The sequence below is a fragment of the Myxine glutinosa genome, chromosome 11 (genome assembly GCF_964187855.1).
Source record: "Myxine glutinosa chromosome 11, kmMyxGlut1.1, whole genome shotgun sequence".
NCBI lineage: Eukaryota > Metazoa > Chordata > Myxini > Myxiniformes > Myxinidae > Myxine > Myxine glutinosa.
The window spans coordinates 67,714,536-67,734,339 of record NC_136271.1 but is presented as its reverse complement, the minus strand read 5'-3'; the positions used below and the strand labels follow the sequence as shown (position 1 = coordinate 67,734,339).

General features: G+C 42.0%; 1 protein-coding gene across 3 annotated transcripts in view; it reads right to left on the bottom strand.

Moving 5' to 3' along the window:
- Window positions 1-19,804, bottom strand: part of WDHD1 (WD repeat and HMG-box DNA binding protein 1) — a 53,597-nt gene that overhangs the window by 1,199 nt on the left and 32,594 nt on the right. For all 3 annotated transcript variants that reach the window (XM_068130786.2, XM_068130788.2, XM_068130784.2), the window contains exons 19-24: window positions 10,137-10,210; window positions 8,002-8,052; window positions 6,201-6,268; window positions 5,613-5,747; window positions 4,676-4,788; window positions 4,302-4,455 (exon numbers count right to left, since the gene is read on the bottom strand). In XM_068130786.2, the coding sequence (XP_067986887.2) occupies window positions 4,302-4,455; window positions 4,676-4,788; window positions 5,613-5,747; window positions 6,201-6,268; window positions 8,002-8,052; window positions 10,137-10,210 (595 nt within the window). The remainder of the gene's footprint in view (window positions 1-4,301; window positions 4,456-4,675; window positions 4,789-5,612; window positions 5,748-6,200; window positions 6,269-8,001; window positions 8,053-10,136; window positions 10,211-19,804) is intronic.

The following is a 19,804-nucleotide window of genomic DNA, read 5'->3' as shown; positions in this document are numbered from 1 at the left end:
ATCATGAATCAAGAAAGGTACTGAAGAGCAGATCTTAACATGGAGCATTTACAGCGCCTTCAGAAAGTATTCACACCTCTTGAATTTTTCACATTTTGTTGTTACAGCCTGAATTTACAATGGATTAAATTGAGATATTTTTGTCACTGATCTACACAAAATACCCCATAATGTCAAAGTGGATTTTTTTTTATTTTTAGAATTTCCTATAAAATAATTAAAAATGAAAAGCTGAAATGTCTTGAGCCAATAGGTATTAAACCATTTTGCTATGACACTCCAAATTGAGCTCGGGTGCATCCAATTTCCTCTGATCATCCGAGAGATGTCTCTACAACTTGATTGGAGTCCACCTGTGGCCAATTCAATTGTTTGGACATGATTTAGAAAGAAACACCTTTCTACATAAGGTCCCACAGTTGACAGGGCATGTCAGAGCAGAAACTGTGGCATGATGTCCAAGGAACTGTCAGTAGAACTTTGAGATTTCAATTTCTAGAGCGTTGAAAGTTCTCAAGAGCACAGTGAGCTCCTTCATGAGGAAATGGAAAGAATATGGAACTACCCAGACTCCAGACTCTTCTTAGAGCTGGCCATCCAACCAAACTGAGCAACTGGGCAAGAAGGACCTTGGTCAGAGAGGTGACCAACATCCCAATGACCACTCTGACAGAACTAGAGTTCCTTGGGTGAGATGCGAGATCCTGCCGGAAGGACAACAGTCTCAGCAGCACTTTACAAAACTAGGGAGAATGTCCAGATGGAAGCCACTCCAGAGAAAAAAGAAAAGCACATGCCAGCATGCCTGGAGTTTGCAAAAAGGCACATGAAAGACTCGGAGCACGAGGCAAAAGATTACATGGTCTGATGAGATGAAAATTGAACTCTTTGGCCTGAATGCAAAGCGCTACATCTGGCAGAAACCGAGCAGAGCTCATCACCCATCTAACACCATCCATACCATGAAGCATGGTGGTGGCAGCGTTTGGGATGCTTTTCAGCAGCATTGACTGGGAGACTTATAAAGATAGAGGAACAATGAATGGAGCCAAATACAGGCAAATCCTTGAGGAGAACCTACTTCAGAGCACAAAAGACCGTAGACTGTGGTGAAGGTTTACATTCCAACAGTACAATGACCACAAGCATAACAACCAAAGCAACGCTGGAATAGCTTCAAAACAAGAATGTGAAAGTCCTTGAATGGCCCAGCTAAAACCCTGACTTGAATCCCATTGAGAATATGTGGAAATACTTAAAGATTGCTGTTCACCGACGCTCCCCATCCAACTTGACAGAGCTTGAGCAAATCTGCAAGAAAGAATGAGGGAAACTCCCCAAATCCAGACGTGCAAAGCTGATAGACATACCCAAGAAGACGCGAACCTGTAATCGCTGCCAAAGGTGCTTTTCTAACGAAGTATTGACTCAGGGGGCTGAATACTTGTGTAAATTTGATATTTCTGTATTTAATTTTCAATACATTTGTAAAAATTTCTAAACACATTTTTCCCTTTGCCATTGGGGCGTATTTTATGTAAATCAGTGACAAAAAGTCTCAAATTAATTCATTGTAATACAACAAATGTAAAAAAGCAAGGGGTGTGAATACTTTCTGAAGAGTATTTCCCTCTTCTATTTAAAACAGTACATGGTGCGAGCAAAATCGTTCCAGGAAAACAGAGACAACATGAAGATAAAGAGGTGGGGCGAGGCGTATTGTCGGCCACTAACTCGCCCCTTGCACGCGTCGAGGTACGCATGTCAGTTCCAAAATGGAAAGACAAGAAAAAGGGAGTGGGGGGGGGGGGGGGGGGGGGGATTATTAAAGCAGAAAGGAGTGGATGCAAGTTCTTGGAGTAAACCTGTGAGGTGCGAGTGTAAACCTCGCCTAGACAGGTCAATAAGTGTTACGTGCTCCTCCCCGACCCGCTGGTCATGGTGTACCTCCGAGCCCCGAGAGGAGTCACGGCAGAAAAATGTGTTATTCTGTGTCAAAAATCAATGTTGAAACCACACCAATTGTTACTAACAAACAAATATTGTATTAAAAATCACACAAGAATAACAGTACAACAATGATAGCAATCAAAAGTACAATCAACATATATCTTATGATGGTACCATCAGCTAACTCACTGTGCTCCAAGTGAATGAAAAAAGAACATTCCCCAATGTCACTATATTCCGTCTTCGAGCTCAAGTTGATCCCCTCCGGCGATCGTCAGAAATATGTCGAATCCAAACCCGAATCCCGTTCAGATGACAGGCCCAGTCACCCCGCCAAAACTGCACAAAGGCGTACGTGGCCAAAGCGGCAGAAAAGGGTCACGCGGCCAACAGCTGCGAAAAGGCGCACTCAAGGCGACTGGGAAATTCACACCCTCGGGTATGAATGTTTTACCGCTCCAAATCGGCGAACCTCAGGTTTATCTTCAAAATTCGCGTTGCACACACACACATCCCAGATAGACGTCTGAATGGTGAAAACGGCTGACGCGAAGCAAAGACCTTTCGCGATGAGCAAAGCGCGCGAGTCAAAATGGCCGACGGCTCGTACTTGAGACGTAATGACACAACGATGATTCCTCAGAATCCAACGCCAAACCTGACATGCAGGTTGATCAGTCACAGCAATAACAACCCTATCGCAGGAATCCCTTTCCAGGAAACCCAAAGTTCACTTGTGACTCTTGCTCGACAACGTTCGCTCAGGACGAAGAAGCGACTCGCTTCTTCTCCGACTTCACTCGCTCCACCTCTTTTCTCTCCTCGTCTTCTTCCGCTTTTTCGTCCGGTTCCCGATCCGGTTTCCTGTTTCTTTTAACATTAACTTTTGAAACTAGAAATATCTATTCCTTTTAAATGACAACAATAATAATACATGGAATCGGAAATATTTACAGTGGATGCAAACCCTCACAACAGAAGTGACGAATCCATAACACAAGTCAACACCGTTGATTGCTTCTTCAACGGTGTTGCTCTTTGTGGGCCCAGAGACGAATTAGAGGTTCTTAAAGGAAAGCAAGAGACAGATATAGTGTATGTCAGTGGTGGAGCTATCTTCCCGCGCTTGGGACCTCGTGGCTCTTTCGCTCTTGTGCCTCTGCCTCGACTCGTCACCGCACTGTCCACCCATTGCTGTCTGGTGCAGCTCGTCCTGGCTCCAGCACAATCGGCAATGGTGGTTGACTCCTTCGTGGCACGAACAGGCAGGCAGATCGTCTTCGAGTCCCCAGCATGTTTCAACAGCAGCAAACGCTCTGGCGTTCCATCTTTGAAGCCTCGAGTGGGGCGGACACTGTTCGAAGCAAAGTTCGTGGGAGGTGGAGCTCTCGGGAGAAAAGGTCATGGCGTGCCCTCCAACTCTCAGCAGCGTGTCCTCATTGGTGTGCTCACCAGCCAACTCCACCCTCAACATCAATCGTTCCAATGTCTGATTTTTCCTTGGAGTCAACTCTTCCTCCTCCAACGGGTTTTCCTGCCCAGCCTGCGGTCTTTCCCACCTTACACTTTCGAAATGTATGAGGAGGGGGGGGGGGGGGGGGAGGCTTAATATAACGGGTTTTTACCCGGTGTGGACTCATTGAATGGTTGGTAATTGGTAATTTGAGGAAGAGAATGACCCAAATAGGACTCTGTAATGAGTGGAATGGCAATTATAGTAAATGAGTTATGGTATCAGGAGTCAGAATTCAAAGTAAGAACAGTAGGATAATAAAAGAGAAGGAAAAAGACCCATCTGAACCCACACCACGCATCTGCCCCCATTTCCCTCCAGACAATGTGTGGAGGCCTATTATCTGTGCACAAACTAACGGTATAACTGATTCTAATGAGTTCTGCGTATCATGGGTGTTCTTTCCCCAGGGGCCGGTTTCATAACCATCACAATATGTTCATTCGGCGAACAAACACACCTATTCGGTTTTATTGTGTAGATTCACATCCCAATCTCATGTAGTTTAGAAATGTATGTACATATTTTATAGATACATAGACCTATTTTATAGTATGTACTTTAAAGATGCACTCACGTTTTTAATACATGTACTTTATCGATGTATTGACAGAATAAATAAATGGTGCATACTTTATAGGCATACTACTCACATTATAATACTACGTGGCCAACATTAGCATATTATGTGCAGAAAGACAGACAGACAAACAAATGGACCCAAATATAATACCCTCTCCACTGGCAAAGGTAAAAAGGTCATTAACTTGTTGCACGTTGTGGCAAATCAGCACGTGCGCGCATGTGGCACGGTCGCCCACAAAGCTAACGGATTCACCTTCTTCTCAGTGGCTGTCAGAGCACGGAATGCACTCATACCCTCTCTCAGAAATGCCTCGTCATCAAGGTCTGGTTTATCAGCCAGCATGCGCTCCCGATTTTCCTCCATCCACAGCTGGAATGCAGTTTGGAGCTTCGGACTAGAGTCGACACTAGCGAAGGCAACAATAACCAGCAGGTCATGTAAATTTGATCTCCAAGAGACGGCAAGTACTTGCATAGCTACACATGCCTGTAGTATGCATGGTACTAGCCAGTTTTTTTTGTTGTTTTTTTTCCCCACCTTTTTTCCCAGTTCAACTTATAATAAACTTAATGCGCAAATAAACTTCTTCAAAGCTCTTTTTCTTCATTATCAATGCACAAACGAACCTTGAGCTGTTGGAGACTCCCGAGCTGTAGGTGTCAGCGAGGTCTGCAGAGCTCGCTGGTTCACTGTTGACTACAGTCTCCCGTTTCCCTTTCATGGATCCAACGATGGTAGCCTGGGCACAATGGTCAATAATGGCAAAGGAAATTGACTGGTTACTGGCTCATTACAGAATTCCTGTTGCCTCCTCAATTGTTATGACATATTTGGTACCCAAGCCTGGTGTTGGTTTAACGGTTAGCATGTTGGTTTAGCGGTTAGGGTGCTGGCTTGGGATCCGAGAATCCCGAGTTTAAATCCCGGTGGATCGTTGAATTAACGCCAGAGGGGTTGACTCAGCCTGTCATCCTTCCAAGGTCGGCAAAATTGAGTACCAGCTCACTGGTAACTGGGGCACTGCATCAGCGGCACAAACGCGCTTTCAGAGAAATGATACAACCCGCAGCCACAGACTGCATACAAAAGAACAACATTGGTACCCAGAGTGCCCCGAGAAGTGACAGCACTTCCCCCCATGCTCAGTGGCTGTGTTTGTCTCGACTAACAGTCCTGTGTATTAGTGTGTGCGACAGCTCCACAACGAGCCTTAGATAGTGTAAAACAGCGAAGCGGTCAGATAAGGTTGCGAGGTGTGTGTGAAGAGGATCAAAAAGAACTCGGAAGGAGGACACAGAGGGCATGAATAGATAGATACTCCTTATTATCTCCCCTCTTTAACTCAATTTTATTTCTCCGAATCCACTTCCAACCCCACCCATGTATTCCATATTTTGTCAATATCTCGCTTGTGCACACGAATGGTTGTTTGCTTTATTCCCTGGCGAAGCATTGTTCAATTCATAAATAAGTCAAATCGAGCATCGTCAACGCCAGGGAAGAGTCAACACCCCACATACGACAATGAAATTAAAGATAAGTATCAAACCATCTATCACAAACCTGTTTGGGCTTTGCCATGGGCGGTAATGGCCTAATTTCAGGGCTAGATTTGCTGGGATGCACTTTCTTATTGCTCCGACTGTCGCCGACTCTGGAACCTGATTTTGGAGATGGAGTATCAACAGATGTTGTCACCTGCAATTAAAAACCATGCACTAAATCAATCAATTTGTTGTCGTGTTTTTAATTTTTAAGTAAAATCTCAAAGTGCTTCACAAAGAAGGAAGAGGTAAGAAAATTCAACAGTAAAAAGATGGGATTTAAAAAGATTTCAAAATAGTAATTGAAACTACCTGCTTTCTATGCCATCAAGGATTAACATATCTATACCTTAAAGAGGGTGAGGGGGGGGGGGCGACTGGGGGGGAGGATGTATTCCATGCTCATGACAGCTGGTGAGCCAGAAGCAAGTCTGTGGATTGGTTCCTTTTCCTGCGTTGGGGAGTGGAGCTTGCATTGCCTCAAAGGCTTTAAAACAATAACTATAAAATAAATAACTGACTAAATGTAGGAAGAAATAAATCATTGTCGCTAAAGCCAAAGATGTAAAGTTATAAAAAACAATAATGCGATTGTGATTAAACTTGCCTTGAATGGGTTACGGCAGGTTGGGGTAGTCTTTGGAAATAATGTGGTGTTTGGAGAAGAAATTAAATCTGCAAAGAAATGAAAAGGAACCAAAGTAAAGAACTTGTGTTTTTCATGAGAGTTCGACTGATATTTAAACAAAAGAACAGAAACATCATCACATTAACAGCCTTCGATTTTAACAGCATGGATAACCAATCCCCAGCAAAGGCAATTTAATCGGAATTTCAGTTTGCAACTTTCTTCAGAAAGAAAGGAAAAGCAGAAATAATTTAAACATGCACATAGGATAACAACGATACATATGTATGTATATATATATATTTTTTTTTTTTTTAAGAAACAGGAAGTAAATTTCTGCGTGGGGCTAGCGTGAAAAAATTCTGACAACCCGGGACTCGAACCCACGAACCTCATCACTTACGTGGTGACAGCCCACTGAGCTATTGAGTCTCCGGGATATCCTTAGAGATTTCTCACACTAACACTACACATATATATATATACATATACATATTTATATATAATTGTCTGGGGCTGTTTTTCATGGTTCGGGCTTGGCCCATTTGTTCCAGTGAAGGGAAATCTTGAAGCTACAGCATACAATGACATTCAAGACTATTGTGTGCTTCCAACTTTGTGGCAACAGTTTGGGGAAGGCCCTTTCCTGTTTCAGCATGATCACAAACTGTGCACAAAGGCTTTCCTGGCCCCCGTGCACAAAGCGAAGTCCATACAGAAACTGTTTGCCAAGATGGGTGTGGAAGAACTTGACTGGCCTGCACAGAGCCCTGACGTCAACCACATAAAACACCTTTGGGATGAATTGGAATGCCGACTACGAGCCAGGCCTAATAGCCCAACATCAGTGCCCAACCTCACTAATGCTCTTGTGGCTGAATGGAAGCAAATCCCCGCAGCAATGTTCCAATATCTAGTGGAAAGCCTTCCCAGAAGAGTGGAGGCTGTAATAGCAGCAATGGGGGGGACCAACTCAATATTAATGCCCATGATTTTGGAATGAGATGTTCGACGAGGACATAAGGGTGTGATGTTCGGGTGTCCACATACTTTTGGCCATGTAGTGTATATATGAATAAAAATATATATCTAAGTAAAAATTAATTGTTTCAATGAAAGTTCACAAACGGCTCAAGTAGTCATCGTGAAAGCAGAGGGCTGGAATAAAGGGAAAAAATATAAATGCTCATTGATAGGAAGGGAGGGCTATAACTAAAACAGATGTTATCCAGAATGGTAAACGTTTTGAGAAAAGTCTACTTTCGACTGGGCCGAATGGAATAAAAGTTGGAAATATTTGGATGCCTTAAACATAAGACGTTTTCAATTATGCCTACAAAGTTTGGTGACTATGCAAGAAGTTGTAAGAGAGAGAGAGTGACAGAGAGAGGAGATAGGAAACAGACAGACAGTCTTCTGTTTTTCCATAACAATTTATCAGCAAAGTTTGAAACAAAAAAGTGGAAAATGGCTCAGTGACAATGATATGAGTATTAAACAGATGTCTGCTTTATATACAGAATTAAATATAGTCGTACAACTATAATTCCACAGATGTCTGCTTTGTCTGTCATCAGACTTCATCAGACTGTCTGTCATCAGAATTCTGCAGATGTCTGTCATCAGACAGATGTCTGCTTTATAAACAGAATTAAATATAGTCGTACAACTATAATTATGCACCAAGTATGCTTATCAGACAGGAGGGAAACGAGTTACAATCTGCAAAATATATTATTAGCGATTCCAAAGTGAGGGTTCAACCCCTTGTCCTGCCCACCTGGCTTCTTCAGTGCCGTTGGCCATTGTCTGAGGTTGGAATTGCTAGTCCCTGCAAGCAAAACATTAGACATTACTCCAAGAGAGAAGTACCAACAGCAAAAATAAAACAAAAAATTAAATCCTTCATACAAAGGCCTTTGAAAGTAAATTAATGGAGTATTGCTCTCTCCTATGGGCTGGTACCCCAGAGTTATGGCTTTCCCAGATTCTGTGGTATATAAAAAAACCTCTTCAGCGTTATTGGAATCTCCTACAATGAGGCCGAAGCACAAGGTCTTTTGCTCTCACATAGCAGACAGGTCAGTGGTCTTTCTGTTCTTTACCACTTCTTCTATTCTCTCCACCATAAAAAAACTGAAAACATGGAATTGTCTTGATGATGTAATTATTGATGGGCTGTTCCAGCGTTCATTCCAAGTGGCGTTTGTGGCACGAGGGATGTGCGGAACACTTGACTGCAAGTTGACATGATATAACTACCTCCGTCCCAGAAGGTGGACTGAGGTTATGTTTTCACCCCTCTTTGTCTGTCTGTTTGTCTGTGAGCACAATATCTGAAAAAGTTATGGGTGGATTCAGATGAAACTTGGTGAATGGGTTGGGTCGGTGACAAGAACAAGCCGATAGATTTTGGTTAAAGTACGGATGCAGATCCAGCCTATAATCATTCAGCATGAGCAACTCGTGCACACTTCCGTTTTTAGAAGTGACACGAGGCATTCTGAACAAATTTGGAAGTCTTTCCGAGACACTAGAGTGTGGATCATCGAGAAAACAAATCTTTTACAATCTTTAACAAGCTATTGCAATGCTATGTCTGCCAAAATATAAGAATGAAATTGTTGGACACCTTCAAGCAGGGTCTTCCATTGGTCATGTTGCAAGGCTCTTTAATGCGAGGAGAGGAATGGTTTACGACCTCAGAAGACGTTATCAAGCCAATCGACCAATAAGGGACATGCCAATAAGTGGATGTCCTAGAATAATGACTCCGGCCTAGTACAGATACATGTGTGAAACCCATCAACGCATTCAGTTTCAAACTGTCCAAGGTACTGCAAACACCCTCCCTGGAACTCGCAGGGCAAAGGTGAACACCGTTTTGAGGCTTCTCGGTGACGCAGGGATCCATGCTCGTCATCCCGTTCAGCATTCAAGATTTGCACCGTGAAACATGCAAGCACACTTGCAGTGGTCAAATCAAATAAGCACATCCGTTGGATATGGAGGCAATGGGCAGGTGTTATTGTTCAATGACAAATCCCGGTTTCTCCTTGAAAGGCAAGATGGCTGTGCACCGGTCTAAAGAAGATGCAATGATCGATATATGCCTCCAGCCTGTGCCCAGGAAACCTCTCATTTTGGACGTGGTATTGCTGAAACCTTTCGCATCAACTTGATCAGTATCCATGGCAACTTGACAGCAGAGCAATACATTGATTAGAGCAACATGTGTTGCCTCACCTTCAACAACATGGGCCAAGAATCATGTTTACGCACGATAAACTTCCTGCTCACAGGGTCATTCGAACAAGGAACGTTCTTGTCAATGCCAATGTTAATGTCATGACACTCTGGCCTGATATCTTTACACATTTAAACCCAATTTAACATCTCTGGCACGTCATTGATGATCACATTCGAACCTTGCCAAAACAACGACAACCCCTCGATGAGCTGCGACAGGAGCTGATTCAGGCGTTGAATGCCATTCTCCAGGCTCAAATATGAGAACTGAAGTCTATGGTGCATTGCAGGGATTGCTGCTAGCAATGGACATACCTGGTATTGAGACTGCTACTTCCATGCTGGATCCAAATGTGAAAACATTCGCCACAAATGCAGCATTAAGTTATCAGGTTTTAAAAAAATTAATATTTTCAATACTTTACCTTCAAAAGATCACGACCTCTTCAAGCTAATTTTTTTTCATCATGGAGGCTTAAACCCCCCCCCCCCCCCCCCCTTCGTTGTACCCCACCACATCTAAAATATCCCCCAATTGCATGGACATCTCTAAGTCACAAAATTCCCCCTCCCCTCCCATATTGTTAAACATTTTATTTCAAAACCTGATGTAAAATCAAAGTGGGCAGAGTATGACGAACGAATGCATTACAGGTATCACTGTACCCGAAGTGCTGTCTTCTCCTCTATCATCATCTTGGCTGCACTCGCCACCACCATTAAAATCACGTGGAGGAGACCTGCAAGATAAACCAAAAACGTTTTCATACACAGTGCGTTTGAATCGTGAAATCTTTTATGTTATTTTTTATGTCTGGAGGCAATCGTACGTGGATGCTCGGGTGAGGACACACTCACACACTGTCTCTGTCAGTATCTGTCTGTCTGTCCGACAGTCTCTGTCTCTCTCACCATAATCTTCACAGAGCATCCATCGGTGCTGCCAAAGCAGCTTCCTGTGCAAGGGTTATGGATTATACTGGGTGGTTTGTCATTGCCTTGCCAGCAGTAGTTGGGGCAGGAATTTGGAATTTGGCCATTAAAAGCTCGCCTACTCTTCTCGAAGGACAATATGGAGGTGAGTGTGTGGACTTCTAAGCCATCCTGCAAGCCCAGGGTGAGGATGACATGGTACAGCAATACCCCGGCCTACGTCATTAATTGGTTCCATAAGCCATGACGTAACTCGGTTTTTGACGTAAACCGGGCGTAATGCCTTAAAATGAAGACAAACACCGTAAAACTAGAGTAAATAACTGGAGGAGGCTGCGGCTTCGCCCTGAATCTTTGCCGCTCCCCGTCGGAAGTCCCTCCGTTGTTTTCTATCGGTCGGGTCTTCTCCTCGATCAGGGTGACCGGCACGGACGTGTCGACCATGAGCTGGCTTGTGTGCCGAGTGGCTCCGCTGCCCGCTTCACCACGGCGTGCTTTACCCAATGTGTCCGAGCAGTTTCACCGGTGGTCGTGTCGTGTCGTCTGTGACGAACGAACGAGCTCAGGGTTCCGTGAACCCGGCCGCCCCGGGGATTGACGCTCGCCTCCTAGTCGTAGGCGTGCCCCGTCTTTCCTCGAGCGGCCGAAGTTGCTTGCTTCTTTTTTTTTGGACGATGTGATATACGCAGAAACGACGACGTACAGGCAGACATTTGCAAATCCATGCACATGTGCACATGAACACGTCGATCGGTTCGTCGACGCCGGATGCCGGCGAGGTGCCCGACGAGGCACCCTGGCTCGAGGCATGACACGGTCACGGTCGTCCGAGCCGGCATCGTCGTCATGTTTCGCCGTTGCCACGTTGCGTTGGTTGTTTTACACAGTGTGGAAGTGTAATTCAGTGTAACTTATTGATTGGCACTGGTAACTTATTGATTAAGACTGGTAACGAAGCAGATACATTTTACCTGCAACCTCTGTGAAAGCCGAGTTCGTAAATGAGTGTCAGGAATGTGCCCGAACATGGTAATCTCTTGTCCACCTGGTCACAGCCCCAGGCTGGAGCACCCTCCTACTGTGTAAATGGAAATCACAGCAGGAGGGGAGCGAGTTGATGCCAGGGCTTGGTGCAATACATGACCTCGGGGCATCAGCGGAAGAAGGATTAACGTTTCAGCGGACAGAGGATTAAGTCCAGTTCGTCCATATAAACTAGAGCAAACGTGGAGTCGACAGTACTTGCTACGTGAAGCGCTGACCGAACGGGAGTGTCGGATGAACGAGAAGGACCAGCGAAAAGAGTTAACCTGATCCATTATATTATGCGGTATCATTTTGGTAATTGGATGAAGTGAATACAGTTAATAAACTAGACCTTTTGTAACCTGTGTCCGGTCATTGGAGTCCTGTGAGTCCCCCACTACAAATTCCCTGACAATCTTGGAGGCACCGCTGGGATCAACTGGACACAAACAAGTCTTTAAAAGGTGAGTGTGTCTTGTTTGGTCCAATATGATTTACGAACTTGGAAGTTATGGGTACATACATGGGGGAGCAGGTGGTCTGGGGCTTCTTTGCGCACCGATGCCGCGATATAGGTGGCGTGAGCCATCACGAATGGGATTTCGATAAACGACTGTAGCAATTTATTCGTTTTTTTTCTAAATGATTTCTGTAAATACGTATTTTTGCGCTGGTTATTAAAGGGCCTTACTGTGACCTGGAAGCAAACGGAGCAAGTGTGCACCTTGCGACCGCTTGCTTCCAGGACGTGTAAGGCCGGTACACTCGTTTACCCACCCGCACATGTATAAAGTACTACTTTTTTTTTTTTGCACTTGTTCGAAGCACTTGACTTGCTCGGCGCTCGGCGAGCGACAGGGAACCGGGAAACGGAATTATATTTATATATATATATATTTCCAATATGGTACACCGGCCACAACGATTTTAGCGATTATCCGAGTTTTTTTAACGATTTCTGTAAATACGTATTTTTCCTGCGCTGTGTAATTCTTCTGACACGCGCCACGAAGAAACGCACCACTGATGTGCATGAAGCGACTTGTTTGCCGGTTCGGTAAGGTCCGTACACGTGTACAATCGTGTACACCCGTTTTAAATAGAGAATTTTTTTTCAGTTTTCCCGCCATAACTAAAACTCGTACGATCAACAAATAAATTCATGACAGACAATCCCACCTCATGCCGGTCCAGAATTACTGTGAAAGATGGCGATTGGGAAAAAAAAATTGCATACCAACACTCCCTCACTGTCCCTCATTGTCCCTCATGTCCATTCCGGCACCCTGTCTCTTCCTCCCGCTCTTTTTCCCTCCCTTTACTTCCCGTTGGCGGACGTTTTGCGAGAAGCAAAGCGTTTTGCAGGACGCTGACACGGAACCAGTGCTGTTGTTTTTTTGACGAAATTTGCTAGATAAATAGCATGGGTGACACGGATTAAATGATTTTATGATTATGAATTAATGAGGAAATGATTTTATATTTAAATATAAAAAATTGATCTGCTTGGTGTTAGTTTAAGGGCTGTTCCAAATTTATCTTGATTATGAGACAAAAACAGCAGAATGGGAATCAACAGACAATGGAACAGCTCGCGACGAGTGTTTGTGGGTGACAACCACCCTCTGGTCGAGGCTCATAGAAGGGGTGATGCTTACTGATTCGGCACGCTTACAATAGGTGTTAATGGTGGGATGTCAGAGGTTTTGGTGTGGGTTAATGTTCACACTGTTTTGGAAAATAATGCTCGATGCAACATGATCCTAAAAAAAGAACCCAGCCCTACATCGAAAGATCAGGAAGGGAAGGAATGGAAAATTTGTCAAGGTTTGAAATTAATCGGACAAGGGGGTCCCAAGGTATGGTCACCGTACTCGCAAGCCGTTCGCTTTGGCTCTGCGGATGGACCGAACCATTGCATGTAAATAGAAGGGGGGTTCTGTGGTCGTTCGCTTTGGCTTTGCGAATGGACCAAACCATTGCATGTAAATAGAAGGGGGGTTCTGTGGTCGTTCGCTTTGGCTTTGCGAATGGACCAAACCATTGCATGTAAATAGAAGGGGGGGTTCTGTGGTCGTTACTGCCACGTGGTTTCAAAGTTTTGTTGTTGTTGTTTGCACGCATGTTTTTTGCAAGCACGTACGGGCGAGCACGTACGTGCGGGCACGCCCTAGTATATATAAATTGAGGTAATATTAAGTTATGGAATTAATTGCTTTCAACAATGCAAAGGGTGATAAAATATGGGATTTTAATGGGATTTTTTAATGGGATATTGGTTTAGGAATGTTTAGAGGTCATTGCAATGTGATAATGACTTGTGACCATTTGTTGTTGAAACGTTTGGGACCATTCAAAGGTTGGGTTGTGCTAACGTTTCCACAACGTCGCCACAACGTTTCACTTTCGTTGTGGCAACGTTTTGCTCCAACGTTTTGTGAACATTTAAATGTTGGGTTGTGCTAACGTTTCCACAACGTCGCTACAACGTTTCACTTTCGTTGTTGCAACGTTTTGCTCCAACGTTTTGGGAACATTCAAATGTTGTGTTTTGCCGACGTTTCCACAACGTCGCTACAACGTTTCACTTTCGTTGTTGCAACGTTTTGCTCCAACGTTTTGGGGACATTCGAATGTCAAGTGAATCGAATGAGAAATCAGGAATTATTTCATTATTAACGATTAATGAAGTACTTATTTAATTAATTACATTTCTTATTACATTACAGTAATTACATTACAGTAATTACCTGAGGTAATTACAGTAATTACAGTTCCGGTAATTACAGTAATTACAGTAATCATTACAGTAATTGCAGTAATCTTATTACAGTAATTACATTACATTAACTCAGGCACCTTTTGAGTAAGGAAGCTGATATTTGGACATGACACTGACCAAGTGATGTGGCTGTCAAGGAAAATATTGATTTATTGATTAATCATTTAATAAATTAACTCGTTGATTTATAAATGACTTATTTAATTAAAATTCCTCAGAGATACATCTTCGGATGAAATACTTGCAGATTGGTTATGCTATGAGCCAATTGATTAAGGAAAATATTTTGCGATGGCCATATTGGCAATTTCGTGGCCATATTCGTGGCAACTCAGTTAGTGCCACTGCACCTTTAAAATGCATCCCTACGTTCATTTTTCGATCGATTGAGTTGAAATTTTGAACAATCGGATCTGGACTGTCGTTGTTAACGACTCTAGCACGCACTCGTCCAATCAGGATGGAGCGGTATGGTCCCCGGATCATCACTGCCCGCAGTTTTAATTAATTTTACTTTTTCTCTTGGGCATATAATTTTGAAGACATGCATGTCATGATAGAGGAAATGTTTGTTCTGTTAAACGGAATAAATGTTGTTTATTTGTGTGGGTGTGTATTTTTGTGTATTTGGATATATTTTCACGACTAATTCCAGTTATCGTCCTGCAAAAGGTCTGCTCGTTCTTTTCCTTTGAGTCGTAAATTCCTGTTGAATTCTCATTAAAAAGCGGAATTAAGTACGCTGTGTGATGATGGAGATCCTTGATGACGAATCAGGAATAGTGAATGAGCAGACAAATATCACGGATGGTACACCAGATAGGGAAAATGTAGATGAAACCCCTTTTGCTCAGGTGCTGTGTAGCGCTGCACAAAGATCCATATGAGCGGGGCCTGGGTGCTGTGTAATTAGTACACAAAGAACCAATTACTAGGGTGCTGAATAAACACAAAGATCCATTTTTGGAGCTGGTTCTCCCGGTGCTGTGATTTATTCAAAGAACCAAAATCTTGTAAGAATTAAGATATGATTTGTCGACATCATAAAAACTTTAATATATGTAACGATTTTTGTAACGATCATCCTGCAAAAGGTCTGCTCGTTCTTTTCCTTTGAGTCGTAAAATCCTGTTGAATTCTCATTAGAATGCGGAATTAAGTACGCTGTGTGATGATGGAGATCCTTGATGACGAATCAGGAATAGTGAATGAGCAAACAAATATCACGGATGCTGCGGCTGGAGCAGGGGAAGCGATTTTTGAATTGTTCAGTGATTATTCGATATTGTTATGACTTATTGTCAATAGGTATACTAAGTGGCCATGAGGTAGCCTGTTGCTATGTACAGTTTTATTCTATTGTTGATTATACCACATAGCTGTGGTGATAAAGGAAATGTTCGTTTTAAATAGATGATTATGATAGGACCATGACTATAAAATCATGATGATTATTATGAATGATATCATAGGGTTCAAATGCAGAATGCTGCATGAACTTGGGAAAGAACTTTCAAGCCCTATGGGATAAATTGGGTATTACAAGCGATGGAGTTTCAAAATTTAGCATGATTGAAGAAATTTTACAGTCTTATTTCAGGAGTTTTACGAAATTTATATTGCCAAGAGATTTTGGATACTATTAAAAGAAAAATGATGAGATATTTTTCCCAATGAACTTTAATATCTGCCATCCATTTTGGCTGTCTCACGAATGAAGGATGAGTTGCCTTTAGTGGTTGCAAAGAAAATTTGTGGAGACCAGGCAAAATGGGGAAATATGTCAGATATGACCCTAGGACAGGACGGTGATTCATCAATTGACATGAGGTACGAACCAGAGGTGACGACCGATGAGTCGATCTCAGTCAATGGATGGACCTGTCCTGACATCATTGGGGAAAGGGCTTATGCAAGGAGTCATTCAAAATGATTAATTTGATTTATTGATGAATATTGATGAATTAATTGAAATTGAATAATTGATTGAATTGTTAATTGATTGAATCTAATTGATTGAATTTAATTGCATAAATTGAACTGAATAAATTGAATTGAATATATTTATTGTTTGATTGATGAAAATGCGGTCTCAAGAAAGAAGCTTTGATATCTTTGCGTGATATTAACAATGTGGAGACAACCTGGGAATATTGAGCAAGGTGGTGAGTTTATATACAGATATATATGTGCGGTTACCATTGTGTGATTTCCCCGTCAACAGAGCGGACACCTGAGGATTCACCCATTTCATACTGACCCTCCGGCTCATCTGCAAATACTGATCTGTGAGATTGGATTGTGCAAAAGCCACGGCTGAGGGAGATTCTCTGGAAATCACCGTGCGAACAGGTGGAGAGACCCTTCCTGGAGGTACGAGTGAAGCTTTAGAGGAACAAGCTACAACACATCCAACGCTACTTTGATAAAAGGCAGAATGGGAAATGGAGCCTGCAAGAATACACAAGGACAACCAGAGATTCCAAAAAAAGGTACTTGTACACATCATATGTACGACCGTTATGGTGCAGAAGCTATAAGGCAGGTCGAGAATTGGTATTTGTGGACAAAGGGACATGATGAGGAGTTTCCAAGAGATGGTACATTTGAGCGAAGTCGATTGGAAAGATTGGAACAAAGATTGAAAGCCAGGAAGAGACAGAATCTAACGGTAGACTGGCTTGCATTCCATCTTTGGGATGGTGAATCCAGACAACGGGAACAGCAAGAACGGATAACGGAACTAGAACTTAAAATAAAAAGGATACAGGATACAGTGGAGGAGACAAATGCACAACTGCCCTCGAAATTAGGAATGAAAGTCACAGTTGTCCCATCTGATTTCCAGTTGTCTCCCCAAAAAGGACGGTACAGAGAATTTTTTCGTGTTTCAGGAGATAACGAGAGATTGCAGTGGCAACTCAGGGATGTAGAGATGCAGCCCAGCAATACAAGTGCACAGGTGCACAGATCAGACAACGACAGAAACCGGTGTTTCGAGTGTGGAAAGATGGGACATTGGAGAAGAAGATGTCCGTATGTCAACAGGAAGACAAGGTCATGGGGCAAACCAAGATCAAGGGTACCAGTGCTTACCGGTACCTCAGACAATGATTAGGCCTTCATTGCTGCAAATCCCAAATGATGATTGGCCTCAACAGATTCGATTACTGGACAAACATGAATAACTGTCGATGATTCTTGTGTCTGAAAAGTTTTCAGAGCAAGAATGATTCATTTTTTCTTTTTGCTTGTTAACAAATTAATAATTAATTGATCAAATGCCAAAATTGGATCTTCTATTTTGGGCACAGCAATTTTAAATTTACAAAGTTTGGAACAATTGCGTTGCAATTTTTGGCAAACCAAGTAACAAGAGTCACATGATGATCAGGTGGGAATTTCGGACTATTGTTCCGCACGATTGATAGGTCAATGGTCGACTGACATGCAAATGGGTGTGTAGTCAAAATTTGGATAGATTATTGTGAAGGCAGAAAGGGTAATTTCAATGTGACATCATAAGGGTTTTCTAAGAATGGACTTTTGGTTTATTTGTCTATAAGCATTTTTAATTTGATTGACAAATTTTATGAAATTGAAATAAAATTGACACCCATCTGATCTGTAAATAATGGTTCCAACGCAAACAAATATGCATAATGCATGTGTGTGTGTGTTTTTGTGTATCAATCTTACAAGATTGTTGACACCGACAGTGTGCCTGTCTGGAAATGGATAGTTATATGTGGATGGGATTGGGATATGTGGATGGGATTGAATATCCAGAGAATCCGTAAAATAAAATAGAAATATAATTTGATTATGAACATTATCTCTTTTGTCAAGGGAAATGGAATATAAAAATTTGATGTGCTGGGTTATGAGCAGCCATTAATTAATAGTAAAATTGTGAGTAATTTTGGGATTCCATTTTTGATAGAATGTATATGAGAATAACATCTATTTATGGATATGAGCTTCATAAAAGGAAATGAGGAAGTACAAAATCATCCAAATTTGGGAGAGGTCTTACACTGACTTCCCAGAATACTCTGCTCATGGATTTTATATATATAAACTTGAATTTTATCAGCATATAAATTGTGCTGTATGTATGGATGTGTTTTAGGCATAGATGATATGGGAAAAGAGTAAAGAAAATTTTGCTGGTTTGAACTATTGTGGGTTTTCAGTTCTGGAGTTTAAACAAAGTCACTGGTTAACAGATGAGAAAGGATAGTAAATAAATTATTCTCTGCTGGGCAAATTAAGTACGATATTACTAAGACTTATGAGAGCTATTGTTCCGCCTTACAGCAGTGGAAAATTATTGGAAAAAATTAGATCCAACATAATGAATCTATAAAAGAATGTGATAGGGATAATATCCTCAATTTGTACTAATTATTTGATTGTGGGTAAAGGAATTAAGTCATCGTAGTGGATTGTTAACAGCAGCCTGAAAATGTCCTGAGAGTGTGCATCCATGTAATCAGAAATCCCAGATTTGTTTTTACAAACAACATTTTGGTAGAGGTCTTGTGTGGAACACTTCCTTGGTAGATAAAAAACGGTACTGCATGCTGGCAGCCACTTTTGCGGCCAGTTAGGCCAAACAAATTGAGAGGAAATTGTAGTTAAATACGTAAGTTACACATGGCTATTTGTAAAAAAGGAAATTTGTTGAGATGGGAAACATTTTTTCGAAGGTTTATTAAGGTGTTATAATATGACATGTGGCAAGGCAAACTATTGGATGGGAAAATTAGATCTGGTTATAGAATAAATTTATTGACCCCTTGAAGTTAATTCCTCGAATCATTGTTTCACTGGCATTTTTGTTCACATTGGAAATAGTTTGGTAGAGCTTTGGTTAAAACCTTTGGTTGCGGTATCTTGGAACGAATTGATAAACCATAGGAGATTGATAAGAATAGAAACAAATATGGACCCAAAATATAAAGTTGGATTCATGCCTCTCATTGCAAGCAAGCACATGGGGCTAAGGTGGACGATCCCACAGAAAATGAGGCTGCACCTAGCAGCCCAGCAGAACATTCAGTGGCAGATAAATGATAGTCGTGATTTACAGTCATTTGAATTACATTTTAACACCCCTTGCATTGATAAACATTACATTTTCAACATGTGATATTCCTACTTGGGATAGTGACATTTATTTGCCTACATGACATACAATTACCTGCTGATATTAATACAACATGAGTGAAAAATGTATCACAACTACACTCATGATCAGGGGATTGAGTTCAACCCCGGGAGATAGGGGGATAAGGGTAAGACAAATAATCTGATTTATGTTACATATTAAGGGATTTTCTTTATTTACCTTTTAGGAAGCTTGTTAGTTTGGTATATAATGTTGAATGTCATCGACATATAATTATGTCATAGGTATGAATATATACAAGGAGTAGCAAACTTGTTTGTTGGTTTAGTAGTTATATTGGCAATTGTTTTAGTGGTGGCTTGCTTGAAAGCCTTAGTGACGGTGTGTTTGAATAAGGTAACCAACAACACGATGATAACGCATGAAGTGACAAATGAGGAAAGAAATGTGGAACCAGAA